At 46.1% G+C, this 16,502-nt stretch overlaps 1 protein-coding gene across 1 annotated transcript in view; it reads right to left on the reverse strand.

Annotated features, from left to right (window-relative positions):
* Window positions 1–824: 824 nt before the first annotated feature.
* MARCO (macrophage receptor with collagenous structure) overlaps window positions 825–16,502 on the reverse strand; it is a 268,892-nt gene continuing 253,214 nt past the window's right edge. Inside the window, exon 20 of the mRNA XM_089779701.1 lies at window positions 825–1,054. Within this exon, the coding sequence (XP_089635827.1) occupies window positions 1,011–1,054 (44 nt within the window). The 3' untranslated portion in view covers window positions 825–1,010. The remainder of the gene's footprint in view (window positions 1,055–16,502) is intronic.

Below are 16,502 nucleotides of genomic sequence, written 5' to 3' on the forward strand. Positions count from 1 at the left end.
TTCTCTGGCACCAGTAGCTTGATGGGACTCTGACTCCTGTTGGCTGGCTGTAGCCAACCAGTCTCATTTCTGGGGCTGAAGTGGCTCCTGGCTAGAGCCTCTACTGAGCATCCTTCCTTCCCAGTGGTCATCCCAGAACGAGCTTGGCTGCTCCCTTTTATTACTGAGGCAGCAGTTGGAGCATGCCAAGCATAGTCTGAGGGGGCGGAACTTGTGCTGCCCATAATGTGGGGTTAGCCAGTGTTACGTAGCCTCATGCACACCTCATCACACAGGCCTATCGTCTTTTTTTCCTAGATGTAAACATTTACAGTTAGCCACATTAAAATGCATCTTGTGTGTGCGTGATCAGTTTACCAAGTGATCCAGATTGCTTTGAATCAGTGACCTGTCCTCTGACCACTCTTCCAATTTTTTACATTGCCTACTAACTTTTATCAGTGACAAGTTGTTGTTGTCTTCCAGGTCATTCTTCCAAGTCATTAGGAACAAGAACTGAGCTCTGCAGCACCCCACTAGAATGTTAGATTTTGCTTGATGATTTTCTGAATGGACTTTATTTCTTGTGGCATCCTTCAGACCTATCAGTAAGCCATATTTAAACTACTTAATGCATGCCATCTTAATTTTGTGTTATTCTAGTGTTTGTCAAAATATTGCATGGTGCCAAGTCAAATGCTTTACGGAAGTCTAAGCATATCACATCAACATTATTACATTTATCAGACAGACTTGTCATCTCATCGAAAAAGGATATCAGTTTAGTTTGCCAGGCTCTATTTTTCACAAATGCATGTTGATTGGCATTATTTTCCTTGAATTCTTTATTAATCAAATCCTGTATCAGCCACTCCATTATCTTGCTTGGGATCAATGTCAGACGAACAGGCCTATAATTAGCTGCATCATCTCATTCTGCCTTTTTAAAATATTGATACAACATTTGCTTTCTTTGTGTCTTCTGAGACGTCCTGAGTGTTCCGCAACTTTCTGAAAATCAGCATCAAAGGTCAAGCAAGTTTCTCAGCTATTAACACTCTTGTGTGCAAGTTATCTGGAAACAACAAGTTAAAAAAGTCTGAGTTTAGTAATTACTATTTAATATTCTTCTGGGATACTAGAATGGAATGGAATGGAGACACTATTATAAAACTATGTCATCTGTTTTCCCCGCAATATAGAACAGAAATAATTATTTATCACTATTGCCACTGAATTATTATTGATGTTTCTACCATTTCCATCTAGTAATGGACCCATACCATAGTTTGGGGTCCTTTTTCCTAATATACATAACAAATCCGCCTTATGGTCCTTAACGCTGCTTGCCATAGATTTTTCCATATGTCCCTTTTCTTGACTCATAAATTTTCTACAGTTCCTAGTTTCTGATTTTTATTTGATACTATTAACTTCCTGTTTCTTCCATTTGTTATATACTTACAACCATCTTCACTTCCAGTCTCAATCAAATAATATTTTTAATCAGTGTGGCCTTTTACCTTGATTGTAGGGGTTTTGGGTGTTTGCTAAAGTGTTCTTGATCCAGTTACAATTGTTAGTCACCTTTTTCTGATTAAGTTCTTCCTCCCATCTGCTTCAACTCATGATTATTTTCAGCTTTGTGAAATTGGCCAATTAAATCACCAAGTCATTTACTTTTTGATGGTTCTAATTTGAAATTTTTTCCCAGCTTTCCACTGTGCTGCTTTTTTTTTGCCATTTCAAATTTTCCTTCTAACTTGAAACAATAATATCAAACTATGAGAATTTTCCAGTGATCAGAATTCCAATTTTCAACCAGCTCTGTATAAACAGTTTTGAAAATGTTCCCTGTAGTAAGTGATGTCTGATGAAGAGTGAATAGTGTTTGTTTTCTTTCCAGAACACCTATATTGTATATTTTATCACCACAAAATCATTACCACTTTTTGACTTTATTTGCTTCCAAAGGAGGTTGGAGGAGAGATTCAGATCTGGGGGAATTTAAACAAGTGAACATAGAAGGGATGTTTGCATGGGGGCAGGGAGCAGAGTTGTGTCAGGATAAAAAACGCTGCTTTGATTTGAAATCTAAACATTCCAGAAATGACTGAAAATTGCTAAGTGACCTACAGCAGAAAGTCATGTGCATAAGCAGACCATCCCTCCAAGGAAGGCAGTTTATATATTAGCACAACGACGTATAGTCTTTGATTACTTTTGTCAGTGATTTCATTTGTATTGGTATGCTAGAGCTGACACAAAGTACATCTTTATTTAGAATGGGTGGTGACCCTTGAGCGCCCCCTAATGTCGAGAAAAATTATTTTTTAAAATTTAAAGCACCCGTCTGATGCATGTGACCCAGCCTTTTGCTGACTTGCGTGTGGTTGTAAACACCAGTTTGTTTCAAAAGTCATAATCCACAACATTCAAAGAATCAGATCTTTAAAACAAGGTGTCCTTAATACTGGTATAGGAAGAGATGAAAAGAAGATCTTTTAAACCCATCAACTGTTCTTTAAAAATATTTCTTTCTGCTAGCTCTGTAAAACAACAGTGCAATGGACAGAGTCCAACCCTTTGTAAATATCACCATTGTGTGGAGTCTATCATAGTTCACAACTGGTTCGTTAAGATCCAGTAGGTATTCATTATAAGATTTTGTTTTTGGAAGAAGATACAGAGGGCTGATCCTGCAACTCCCAGACTGATGATGTCATTAGTGCTATGACATAGTCAGCAAAATGATCATCCCAGACGGTATTTGGGGGCATTTATTTAACACAAAGCTTTATTTCCAAATATTTCAGAAACAATTATTGCATTGGTGATTTTGTGAACATAGTTTTTAATAAGAAAAAACAATGTTTTGCATTTTTAAATCAAATCAATAATCTAGCCATTTAACCCTCCTTTAAAAAAGCTAAAACACATCAATTGTCTTATTTATACTTAACTAGTGGAAGTTATCCTGCTTTATATCAGGCAAGCATCAGCCTCTGGATCTTTGTGCTTTGACTCCAAAATTTAGCCACACCGCCTGATTTTACCAAACTGGGCTAGAAATCCGAGAGGGCACAGCAGCACTGCAACACTATTTAGAAATAACTAACTCTATTCCAAAATAACTTAGTCCGCATCTACACAACAGGCATTTATTTCAAAATAGTGTCAAGCTGGAGGACGTCTTACTCTGACACCTGTAACCCTCATTGTATGAGGAGTAAGGGAAGTCAGAGGAAGAGTGCTCTGTTTTAAAATAAGTGCTGTGTAAACGCTCCATATGTTGAAATAAACTATGCAATTGATGTAGCTCAATTTGCATCGCTTATTTTGAATTAAGCCCTGCAGTGTAGATGCACCCAAAAATACCTTTCCATCTTGCTATATTTCTGGCACTTCCAGTCCTAGCAGGAAATAGATAAGAATAATTTCTTTTGTGGTATTTGTACATGTTTCGTTTCTGGTGCTGGTAGGAAATTAGAAATGGAGAAACACCGAAGATTTGGTTCTAAAAACAGGCAATGGCTGTGAGCTGTTTTATCTGTACCAGATCACCCCCTCCTAGTTTTCAGATGGACATTCTGTTGGATTTCATGTTGCTGTCTGCTATACACAATTCTTCTAGGGTCCCCTTGTGCAAGCACCTCACAATCTTTAGTGCATGTATCTGCACAGCACTCCTGCAACATAGGGAAGCACTATTATCCCCATGCCACAGGTGGGGAACTGAGGCAGAGTGAGATGAAATGACTTACTTAAGGTCATACAGGCACTGAGAAGTGGAGGAGGCAGGAGTGGAACCAGTTATTGGAAGCTATGCTGCAGCTGGGAGGAGTGATTCCCAAAATGGGTTGGTAAACTCATGATAGACTCATGCTTGAGCTAGTGTGTTACAAACAGCAGTGTGGATAGCTCTGGCTAGCCACCTCCACTCCGGCCCAGATAGCCTGACAGACTTGGACTCAGGCAGCTTGCCCAAGCTGTCACCAGTGCCACAATATCCATTCTGCTTTTTTAGCCTGCTAGCTTGAGCTGAGCTAGGGACAGCTTGTCTACTCATGCTGGAAATCACACCTCCTAGTTGCAGGGCAGCCAGATCCTGAAGTCCCAGGCTAGTGCTTGGACCATCACCAGTACTGCTCATTTGCCTACATCCGTGGTCACCAACCCAGGACTGCACCAGATCCAACTACTCAGGAAACGCACCAGCTGTTTGGGGATGGTGGAAGCAGCTCACGTGCTTCCTGAAACCCAGACCTGGTGCAAAGCTGCAGGACCCCCAGGTACCAGCTGAGTTGTCCCTGTCCCCTCCCCCTGCCCAGGCCCCCATGAGTACCCCAGACCCCTGCCTAGACCCTCACAAGTACCCTGCCCCCCTGCCTGGACCCCTACGAGTACCCTGCCCAGGGCCCCACAGGTACCCTGACCCCTGTCCAGGGCCCCACCTGCAACCTGCCCTGGCCCCCCACCAGCAACCTGCCTTCTACCCAAATCCCCATCAGCATCCTGCCCCCTGGCCAGACACCATACAGTACCCTGCTCCTGCCCAGGGCCCCACCTGTCCCCTACCCCAGCCTCCACCAGCACCCTGCCCAGGCCCCCACCAGCAACCTGACCCCTGCCTCAGTCCCTACCTGCCCCCTGCCCAAACCCCCACTATCACCCTGCCCCCAGGCAGATACAATACAGCACCCTGCTTCTGCTCAGGGCCCTGCCTGCCCCCTGCTCCAGCCCCCACCAGCACCCTGTCCAGGGCCCTACCAGCACCCTGCTCCTGCCCCCTGGCCAGACTTCATCCAGAACCCTGCCCAGACACCACCAATACCCTGCCTCTGCCCCCTCCCTCCTGGCCAGACACCTACCCCCAGCTTGCACCTGTACCCTATTTTCCACCCAGATTCTGTACCCCATCCCTATCCCACTGACTGGAAGCTCTGTCCCACACACTGGATCCCTCATTTTTGGTCCCACACAGAATGTAGAGGGGCCCAAAAATTCCACTAACCCTGGAACCCCAGAAGAGTTAATTTGGCCTGAGGCCTTGTACCTCAGTCCTACCTACTCTCTCCCCATGGAGCTGGGATGCCAGGGGAGGGAGGTGTTTCTGTTGGGGCCATATCATTGAGGCTTGTGGGGGGCTTGGAGGGGTTGTTTTTTTGCATCTCACTTGTGTGGTCCTTGACTGATTTTTCTGTGGGACAGTGACCACTGACCCAAAACAGATTCCCCTCCCCTCCCATAAAGACACTGCTGAGACATTGTGTTGGACATATTTTATTTAAAAATGAAGCCTGGCCAGCAAGCCCCCAGTTGGAGCCAAGCCCCCATCTGGCTGCAGCATCATAACACCCCAGCATCCCCACACCCCCCCCCAACCCTGAGCCTATCATACACCAGAACTCCCTGTCCTGAGCCTCTCACAGCCCCAGTCTTCTGTCACAACACTTCTGCACCATCCACACACTGCAGATGTGTCATGAGCCCATCATACGCCCAAGCCCCCTGTTCTGAGCCCCTCATACGCCCCAACCTGAACTCCTGCACCCTCACATCCACAAGCCTGTGGTTTGCTCAGCATCCCAACCATCCCCTTGACCTCAACACTGCCCAGCCTGGAGCCTCCTCTCTGAGCCATCAGCCCCTTCTTCACCTTCCCCTGCACCCAAATTCCCTCCCAGAGCTTGCACCTCTCATCCCGTCCCACACCCAAATCCCTCATTCCCACCCCAGAGCCCGCACCTCCTGTCTCAACCCAGTGAGAGTGAGTAAGGGCTGGGGACAGCAAATGATCGAGAGGAGGGGAACAGAGAGGACAGGGCCTCAAGAAAGGGGTGGGCTCTTGGGGAAGGAACGGGGTAGATCTTGGCTTGCCCTGACATTCAAAAAGTGATCTTGGGTGTAAAAAGGTTGAAGACCACTGGCCTACATCAAGGGTGATCTTACATGATCCTAGTCTTACAGAGCAAGCTAGAAAACCAAATGACTTCTGCCACTCAACTCCAGTGTATTTGGGATGGCTGAGTCAGCAAAAACCAGGGCTCTGTAGGCGGCATGCACTTGAAAAGTTACACTTGGGGACTGTTCAGGAGGGTGCAGACAGCACATCTGTAGGTTCCTTACTTTGCCAGTATGGCCGAGGGAAGGAAAACGAAAACTTTTAACAAGCTCTGGAAATATCTCGGAAGACACACAGGTCGTTTGAAAATCATACGCCCGTTTCACAAGCCTGAAAGCGATCCCTGAACCATTAGCTGCGGCTAAAATGCTCACCCTCCTAACAAGAACCCATGAAGAATATAGTGCAAGGCGCCCCATCCACAGCAGGCATAAATGGATTTCACTCAGTCACATTAATAAGAGTTGGAGCCTTCTTACACCACTTGTGAGTTTAGCCCAGTGTCGCAGCACGAATTTGATGAATCTGCCCATGGTGCAGTTTCCTGGGTCAGATCCTCACCAGGTTATCATCATAAGAACGGCCGTACTGGGTCAGACCAAAGGTCCACCTAGCCCAGTAGCCTGTCTGCCGACAGTGGCCACCACCAGGTGCCCCAGAGAGGGTGGACTGAAGACAGTGATCAAGCGATTTGTCTCCTGCCATCCCTCTCCAGCCTCTGACAAACAGAGGCCAAGGACACCATTTTATCCGCTGGCTAATAGCCTTTTATGGACCTAACCTCCATGAAATTATCTAGCTTCTCTTTAAATTCTGTTATAGTGCTAGCCTTCACAGCCTCCTCTGGCAAGGAGTTCCACAGGTTGACTACACGCTGTGTGAAGAAGAACTTTCTTTTATTAGTTTTAAACCTGCTACCCATTAACTTCATATGGGCTGTGTCTAGACTGGCAAGTTTTTCCACAAAATCATCTGCTTTTGCAGAAAAATTTGCCAGTTGTCTACACTGGCTGCTTGAATTTCCACAAAAGCACTGACTTCCTACTGTCTGAAATCAGTGCTTCTTGCAGAAATACTATGCTGCTCCCATTCGGGCAAAAGTCCATTTGCGCAAAGCTTTTGTGCAAAAGGGCCAGTGTAGACAGCTCAGATTTGTTTTGCGCAAAAAAGCCCCGATCGCGAAAATGTCGATCGGGGCTTTTTTGCGGAAAAGCGCGTCTAGATCGGCACTGACGCTTTTCCGCAAAAAGTGCTTTTGTGGAAAAGCGTCCATGCCAATCTAGACGCTCTTTTCTGCAAATGCTTTTAACGGAAAAGTTTTCTGTTAAAAGCATTTCCGGAAAATCATGCCAGTCTAGACGTAGCCTTGGTGTCCTCTAGTTCTTCTATTATGGGAACTAATAAATAACTTTTCTTTATTTGCCCTCTCCACACCACTCATGATTTTATATACCTCTATCATACCCCCCCCCCCCCAGTCTCCTCTTTTCTAAACTGAAAAGTCCCAGTTGTTTTAACCTCTCTTCACATGGGACCCGTTCCAAACCCCTAATAATTTTAGTTGCCCTTTTCTGAACCCTTTCCAAGGCCAAAATAGCTTTTTTGAGGTGAACATAAATCAACATAAATTGGTTTGCATTAGCCGAGGCTCTTACCCAAAGATGAGCACTAGAATAGACCTTGGAGACCACCTAACCCAACTTCCTGACACGGCAGGCATCTTCCCTGTTGGATGGTTACTCGGCTCTTTTTCAGACTAGTTTTAAATACCCCTAGGTAACAAGGGATGCTGTTCCTGATGAAATCAAATTGTAAAGCACTTCCTCCAAGGGCCGCCAGCCTCTTTGAATTCCCCACAATCCAAGCATGCTGGGAATTAAGACAGATTTACAGGGGTCCAAGATTAGGACCTGTGAATCCAGGCACCAGGGAGATTATTTCATTGGAGAATAACGCAAACAGCCCTTCTCAGTTAAGCAGCTATTGTCACTCAGGGTGAAGGGTTTGGGTTTTTTTCCTTCATATCATTGCTCCTATAGGTTTTTCTCTGGTTTCACTTTGAACATAAATCACATAGTATTTTTGGATGAAGGCTCAAATATTGTAAGTCTGATCCTGAGCTCTTGAAAGCAGGGTTAGCCCAGTTATATCAGGAAGGGTTACATAGGACAGTTCACTTCCCTGGTTGCAGGGTTAAGTAGTGCTTGCAAAATCATCTGACCACTGTGACTTCTTTCAGTTTCCATGTACTTTGCTCATTGGGATTGGCCTGCCCCCTCTCTGGCACTGCAGAATGTCTTGGTTGTTTTTTTTTGTTTTTTGACCCAGTTCCTCCAAAGTCGCATGCACAAATAGAAAGCATTCAGACAATGCGTGCCACTTTATTTTAACAGACAGAAATGCCCCTTGGTTAGTGTTTATAATTCCCATATGTGAGCTGAAATGACACACACCTAGAGGAAATGGGATAAAAAAAAAGAAAAGAAAAACTGAACAGCAAAAGCTCCAGATCAGCCTAAGAAAAGAACAAATAGATACACGTAAAATAGCTCAGCTGCCTCGTTTCTTTGTGTGCTATTTGCCTGATGTTGGTGATAAGACCTGTGGCGCGGAAACTGGGCCCGCATGTCTCTGTACGGTACATCACTGCAGGTATGCTCAATTTTAGCCCATTCGGAACAGTGAGCAGGAACAGGACATATGGTGTTAGCCTGTCAGATGAGGCTGATATATCAGGGAATCTCACATTCTGCGTGCAAACATCCTGAAATCAATGCTTGACAAAGTGCAATACAACAGGAGACCGGCGAGTGGGTTGTAAGTGTAAACGTGCACTGGGTGGCCGATCAAGCTTGTTGGTAGTCAGGTGGGGGAGTAGGAACTCAGAGGAGTCCAGTCCTTCCCAGAGCTTTCTTTATTAGTACAGAAATGGAGATGGAAATATTTCCCTTCCACCTGCCTTCCAAATTGACCGACTCCGATGTAAGAGGGGATATATTCACTATTCCCCAGTGTTGAACAACCAGCTATTTTTGAAAGCATTGGTGAATCACAGAAGAGGCCCAAGTTTTAAAACAATTGGTTGCTTGCCTGATACCCTACCAGAAAGTGCATTAGTCACTACTCATTTTTCTTGTGTTTAAAATATTGCTGTTCGTCCCATCAGGAAGCAGAAATGGTGCCATGTGACTTGGGTGACCATCTACACACTAGGAACAATAAATAGCGAACAGCCAAAGTGAAGAGATCACAAACTCCATGCTCTGAAGACAGTCGAGAGAGTTACACTGATTCACACCTGCCAAGGATCTGGTCACCTAAACTTTGTTCAGAATAACCAGTGAATATTTAGGAATAATGATTGCATCCACCAATTATGAACCCACCAAGTTCAGTGTAAGAAAGTTTTGCTAGCCAAGAAAAGGAGCTAAATGCATGATGGCTATAATTCCTAACTAACAATTCAAACAGCTGTAGTTTCATCAAAAGAGTGTTTAAGTACCCAACTAGGTTGTAATTCTTAAGGGTTAGATTTTCAAGAACATCCAAACCCTAACGCAGGCCTGTACAACATACGGCCCAAGAGCTGCATGCGGCCCGCAGGGGCTCACTGTGCGGCTCGTGACAACTACGGGCAGTGCGGCCCCATCTGATCTGCTGGCCAGGCGGAGGAGCGGAGTGCTGCCAGGGAGGGGGAAGTGTGGCGATTCTCCCCGCCGAGCTGTCTGTGTGCAGCTCCGGTGCGAGGAGGAGGGGCGCGAGCCAGAGGGCGGGATGCCGGCAGATGCCAGGATGCTGGCGTGACGTTGTGATGTCACGACCAGTAACCGCTATATTCAAAAAGGCAGAAGCCAGGTAGGGGAAGGGAAGGGGCTTGTGCTAAAGGGAGGGGGGCAGGTCGGGAGAAAGGGAAAGACACCAAGGGGCAGGGTGAAGGAGAGACAAAGAGACAAATGCCAGGGGGCCAAGTGGAGACATGTGGTTGTTTTTTTTTTGCTTGACAAAAATTTTTAGCTGTGTATTTGGTATTTTTTGGGAGAGCATCCCTAATTGCGGCCTGCAGCTGTTTTCTTTGGAGTAATATGGCCCTCGTTGCTTTCCGAGTTGTACGGGCCTGCCCTAACGGGTGCTTTCAAAAGTCTTATCCTGCATCCCTGCTGCCATTAATACATAGGCTTCAAGATATGATTTGAGGACTTCTGATTTTGGTGCCTCTAACTGAAAACCAGTGCAAAATTCACTTTAGGGAGAAAAAAGGGAACTGTCCCTTTCTGAGGTGTAACATAAATATGAGGAAGATAAAGTTTAATTTCTGGTAAAAGGAAACTGAAAGTCAGGGTAAAAGTGCTTAATTGTAACAAACTCTTTGCAAAGTGACTCTCAGTGCTGTAGCACCAGAAAATACTGAACTTGTTTTACTTAGTCAGCAAAATCGTATCTCAAACCCTATATTCCTGGGATCTTTGAATGGCAAAGCATTGGCTTCTCTCATATGGCCTACATATTATTTCAGCACTATTTTAAAAATAAGTTTGAAGTTATGATGACAAAGAAATTAGATCATTCAAACCTAGGGCCAAACCCTGTTTGCTATACCACAGCTAACAAAACAATTCAGGCTATGTCTACATTGCACGCTTATTATCATATATATAGTAGCCCAATGTCTGTGACTCTAACGCTGAAATGCTGGTTGTTCCCTCTAGGCGGCGCTGTTGCCTCCCTGGCTGTTCCCTCTGGGTGGCACTGTTGCCTCCCGCCATGGCGCTTGGCTGACTTTTGCGCCGCTCAGCTGGGCCGCCGCAGGGGCGCAACCAGCGCAAGCGACCGTTTGGGCCCCGCACTCCCCATGTAGCATGGGGAGTGCGGAGCCCAAACAGCCATTTGGGCTCCGCGGTCCCCTGAGTGAGAGGCAGGAGGGGGAGGAGAAGAGAAAGAGAGAGACAGGAGGCAGAAGAGAGCTGAGAGAGGTGGGGGGGAGGCAGTAGGAGGAGGAGAGAGAGAGAGAGAGAGACGGAGAGAGAGACCGGAGGCTCAGGAGAGAAGACCGACATGGAGGAGAGACCTGAAAAATCCCGTCTTTGACAGGCTAATTGGCTAGTTTTGAAATAACAGAGTGTGGGTATGTCTACACTACCCCCCTAGTTCGAACTAGGGGGGGGTAATGTAGTCATACAGAGTTGCAAATGAAGCCTGGGATTTGAATTTCCCGGGCTTCATTTGCATAAAGCCGGCCGGTGCCATTTTTAAATGCCGGCTAGTTCGGACCCCGTGCCGCGCGGCTACACGCGGCACGGACTAGCTAGTTCGGATTAGGCTTCCTAATCCGATCTAGCTGTATGCCTCGTTCCAATTAGCCTAATCCGAACTAGCTAGTCCGTGCCGCGTGTAGCCGCGCGGCACGGGGTCCGAACTAGCCGGCATTTAAAAATGGCGCCGGCCGGCTTTATGCAAATGAAGCCCGGGAAATTCAAATCCCGGGCTTCATTTGCAACTCTGTATGACTACATTACCCCCCCTAGTTCGAACTAGGGGGGTAGTGTAGACATACCCTGTGTGTCTACAGGCTTCTTACTCCGACTTCTGTAACCCTCATTTCATGACGAGTTAGGGAAGTTGAAGGAAGAGTGTTCTTCCTTTGACTTTCTGTTGTGTAGACAGTGCCAAAAGCCGAATTAAGCTATTTCAGTTACACAATTGACGTAGCTGAAGTTGTTTATCTTAACTCGACTTTAGCCTGCAGTGTAGATGTACCCACAGAGTTGTGTAAGGAACCTGTGGATCACTTCAGGCCTTGATTAAGGAAATATGCCCATGATAAACTTCTGTTTGCAAAAGAGAGGCTAAGAGGAGCAGTTAGTTTTTTCCCCTGCCAGGAGACAGTCATCAATTTAATGGTCAGGTGTGAATGGAAAAAGCAGGTCACCAAAAGGGAGGAACTTAGGACCGGTCTACACTCAAGCTTTCCCAGTATAACTATAACTGGTAAGGGGTATGATTCCTTCCCCCCTCACCACCAACATAGTTATACAAATAAAAGTCCTAGTAGAAAGGTGCCTCTTACTGGTCTGGGATATTTCACACCCCAAAGCAAACGGAGCAATGCTGGTATAAGCACTTTTATACTGGTATGCCTGAGTTCACCCTGGGATGGGAGTGCTGCTGTAACTTTAAAAGTCTTGTTTAAACAGAAATGGATTAAATGGAATGTTCTCTTGTATGTTGTCAAGCTCCTCAAACTTACTCTCTGAATTGAGTGACCTAACAGTTTATTCACAGAATGGCCCAACAGCCTCAGTTTATATATGCTCCTGTATTCAGGGTATTACGGCCCAGGGGCCTCAGTCAACATGCATGCCCCTCTGGTCAAGGTATTATGGCCCAGTGGCCTCCATCAAAATTCTCACTCCTCTATTCAGGGTATTGCAGCCTCAGTCAATAGCTTACTGGAAAAGCTTCTCCCACACTGGGGTAGGTAAGGAGGGTGTAGGGGACCCCGGCTCCCTCTCTCCACCGAGTCCCAGCCCATGGCCCTGTTGGCAGTGACACAATCCACTGCTCACTCAGCAGGAAATCCTGCCACAACCTGCTGAGCACTCGGGGAGCAATTCCCCACCTTGGGCTACTTCCTACCAGATCTTATCCAAAGTCCACTCCATCCTATCACTCAGGGCCCACGGCTTCTATTGTAGCCCCTCTTGGCCCAGCTGCCTCTGTCTGGTCTGGCTGTGCTTCCTCCCCTGAAGCTCCCGCAACACCTCCTTCCCCTTCAGCAGTCAGCCCAGACGGAGCTGCTCCAGAGGCCTTTATAGCCGGTCTCCAGTCGGAGCATGCCCTGCAGGGCTGTGGGGGTGGAGCCCTCTCCATCTGCTGGGTCGGGCTAACACCATCGGCTCCAGAGTGGGATTGATACACCCTGCCGCACATGAAAAATAGAAACAATCACAAATCCTTGACTTTGGATCAAGAAGAGCTTTCTTGGGTTGCACTGGGAGCATGACGGGGTGGACTTTCACTGTAGGAAGAGTTAGGTTAATAAACTTCCAAAACAAAGATACAACAGATGTTATTTCCAAGGTTGATCTGTGTCCTGGCCTGCTCTGGTTGTTGCTTTCCCTTTTCAAATAGTTAACATCTCATAGACTTTAAGGTCAAAAGTGACTATCATCATCATTTAGTTCTTTCCTTTGAAGTTTCTGTTTTTAGCCGTTTCCTTCTCTCGGGTGCTACTTATTTACCAGTTTGCCTCATCTTTGTCTAATTCTTCTTGAAGCAACAGACCATCTTGACGGAAGGACATTATGACCAACTGTGACTGAATTTCAACACAATGAGCCTAGTTTTCAAATGTGGGAGGCTTATTAGAATCTCTGTATTCTGCACTGGGAAGCTAAACTTACCACAGACACATAGAAGTGGCCATTTAACTCATTATAGTGTGGTAGTTGCCCACATTTGATGTGTGGTTCTTACTCAGCTAGAGCTGGGTGACTAATGTGATCATGGATTTGCAAATGTTTTGGGGGAATGAAAGTCAAAAGTTCAATTTACAATTCATTTGTGAGGTCATATCAGACTGTGTTTGTGAGCATTTGGACGAGTATTATATAGCTGTGAAAAAAGTTTGTGGAAATCCTAAAGGTTTTGCATATTTTAGCCTGGAGGTGATTAATCTAAAGAGTCAAACCAAAGCACACTATTCCTTATCTGCTATTATTAGTCACTTGTTATTCTTGTTTAAACATTCAGCTGGAGAGAAGAAATAATGCATTGTGACGCAGATCAAGAACCACGCATCATGAGTATCCAATAACAGAAGTTGGCACCCAATAAGCTGAAATTTGTTTCCATAGACTACTAGGCATTTACTTACACTTAACTAAGACATTCATAAAAATAAAGATTTGTTCATGAACAATTCGGGAGTAGAAAAAAGAAGTAGAACTTCAAAAAAAAAAAAAAACTTTAGGCATGGTGAATAACCTAAACAGCCATATACCCAACCATGTGGCAGGGTTCAGAAAGCATGTGAAGTCTTGGGAGTAGAAATGTTTATTCTCTGGTCATTGGATTTAATAGAGAAAGTTAGTAATTATGTTTTTCTGAACACTAGCCATACTAAGTACCATGACCCTTTAGAGGTTTATCTGCCACCTGAAATTTAGAAGCAAAGGGGCTTCCCAGAAAAACGTAAAGAGAGAGATGAAACTGCCAATGTCAACTTTTCAAAAAGATGGGGAGAGAAAGAGAAGATTTTTCTCATGCGTAAAGAGAGGATCTTGTGTTGAACTCTGTATAACACACATCGTGAACTGGAACATCCAGCTCTGAACAATTCTTTAATTTTTAAAGTTTGAGTTCAGATGTGGAGAAAACAAGAACTAACTGTAGGAGCAGAAACAGAACTTAGAGAAGCACCTGGGGAAAGCAAGAACTAAATGTTTGAGTAGAAATCACCCTCTCTGCTTTCTCTTCTGGTGTGGGGATGTTTTTCCCAACTTGCCTGTGTTTGGTGAACTCATGCTGCGTCCCCTCATTCGCTCACATATGCCGGTCAAGAACTATCTCTTGCATTTTGAAACAGGCAGGGTTCATCACTTCATCATTTTTTATTTTGTTAACCTCTCTCCCCCTCTCTACTGAGCACACGGGGCAGAGACTTTGTAGCCACAACTGTCTCTAAAGCAGGGGCTCTCAAACTGCATTGAAGTGTAATGCCCGTCTGACAACAACAATTCCTACATGATCCCAGGAGGGACTGAAACCTCAGCCTGCCTGAACCCTCCCACCCTGGGGAAGGGGGCAAAGCCAAAGCCTGAGCCCCATCATGCTGGGAGGGACCAAAGCTGAAGCCATAGGTCTGTAACCAGAGGCAGTAGGCCTGTAACCTGAGCTCCACCACTGAGGACTGAAGCTCTCTGGCTCCGGCATTAGCTCTGGGTGGTGGGGCTTGGGCTTCTGTCTTGAGCCCCAGCAAATCTAAGCCAGCCCCGCAAACCTCATTAAAATGGGGTTTTGACAGGTGTTCCCTCTAATGTTTTCTACCTGGTGAGGAATACATTTTTATGTGCACCAAGGCATGGATGAATGTGCATCACCAGTAGAAATAAACACCCTAACGGCGGACATTCTGCTAATCAGCGGGGCAGCATTTGCATCTCTCCTGTGCAGTCCCACGAGTGCACAGCTTGCCAGAAACACTGGTCGTGACCTACTTTGGGGTCCCAATCCAGTTTGAGAACTGCCATTCTAAAGCATCCACTAGCACAATATTGGTACTATATAAATAGTCAGAATGACTAATTTGGTGAACTCCATTTAAAACCATGAACTTAGGCCTTAACGAAAAAGTTTTATCCCTATTTTTGGCCTAGCGTTTGTCTGCTACCTCATGTACCCAACACAAAGCAGTTAAGACGTCTGTAAATGTGTACTGAGGCCTGGGCACACAGGAACAGCTGTATGCCCTGCTAGGAACTGAAACTGAGGAACTTTAAAAACTTGTACATCTCTTAGTCACCGTGGTGATGAGAGCAATCCCAAAGTCTAGATACCAACCTTCATACTGGAAAGCCCGATGGCCTGTGTTCCACAGGAAGTCAGATCAGACCAAGGTGGGTGATAATTTTAGAAGGGGGGCTACTTTACAAATGTTTGGGCTGCCCTGGAAGGTGCAAGGGCCATGACACATCTGTGCTCTCCTACCCACTGACCCTAATAGGCCTGGGGGTGTAGAAGCACCTGAAGTCTCTGCCCCCCTAGAGAGAACCGGCAGTTGTTCAGCTGGTTCCCTCTAGGCACCTACCTCTGGCAGTGGGAGGAGACTTTGTGTGCTCTCCCCGCCCCCAGGTCAATCAGGGCCTGGGGGTGGGTGAGTGAGCCAAGTCTCTCACTCCCTGTTTGCACCCTGCAAGGGGTGCGGGGCGCTTAGAATAAACCATCATGCTGTTCAGCTGGCGGTTCACTCTAAGCGCCATGTGCCCCGGTGGGGGAGGAGGGCTTGATTGGCCTTGGGGCAAGGGAGCATAGGGCGTCCATGGGCCGGATCAACTTGCTTGGAGGGCTGGATCTAGCTCACAGAGGCTCTCTTGCCCACCCCTGGACTAGACAATCAGAATGGCTCTTTCTGGCCTTGGACTCTGTGGAATTTCTCGAATAAGAATTCAGCCTTTGGAGAAGGATCTTGAAACTCCAGCCAGGGCCCCTATAGGCTCCATTCCTTCTGAGGGGTGCACTAAGCCTACGCCTTCAGGGGGAATTTGCCTGAGTAAAAGGGGAGTGAAGATCTCAGGATCTGGCCTGATCATTTTGATGAACCTCTTCTCCCATTGACAAAATCAGAAAGCGCAAGGATAGGTAGGTACTAGCCGATGCAACAAGCCACAGATTCTGTTTGTAAGTCCCTTCACTGCAGAGAGTGTAGGACTGATTCCTGGGGCTTGTTATTACACAATGATGGATGAATTAACACCACCCAACACAGATTCACTGTTTGCCAAAGAAAGCCCTCTGAGGAGCTACTGTAGTCCAAGGAGCTTTATTCACCATGCTGGTGAGACAGGCCAACATCTGTAAGGTCTGTGGGACGAGACCCTGCTCTCATCTGGGTGGGCCACTG

Source organism: Pelodiscus sinensis, chromosome 7 (genome assembly GCF_052426305.1).
Source record: "Pelodiscus sinensis isolate ZL-2025 chromosome 7, ASM5242630v1, whole genome shotgun sequence".
Taxonomy (NCBI): Eukaryota; Metazoa; Chordata; order Testudines; family Trionychidae; genus Pelodiscus; species Pelodiscus sinensis.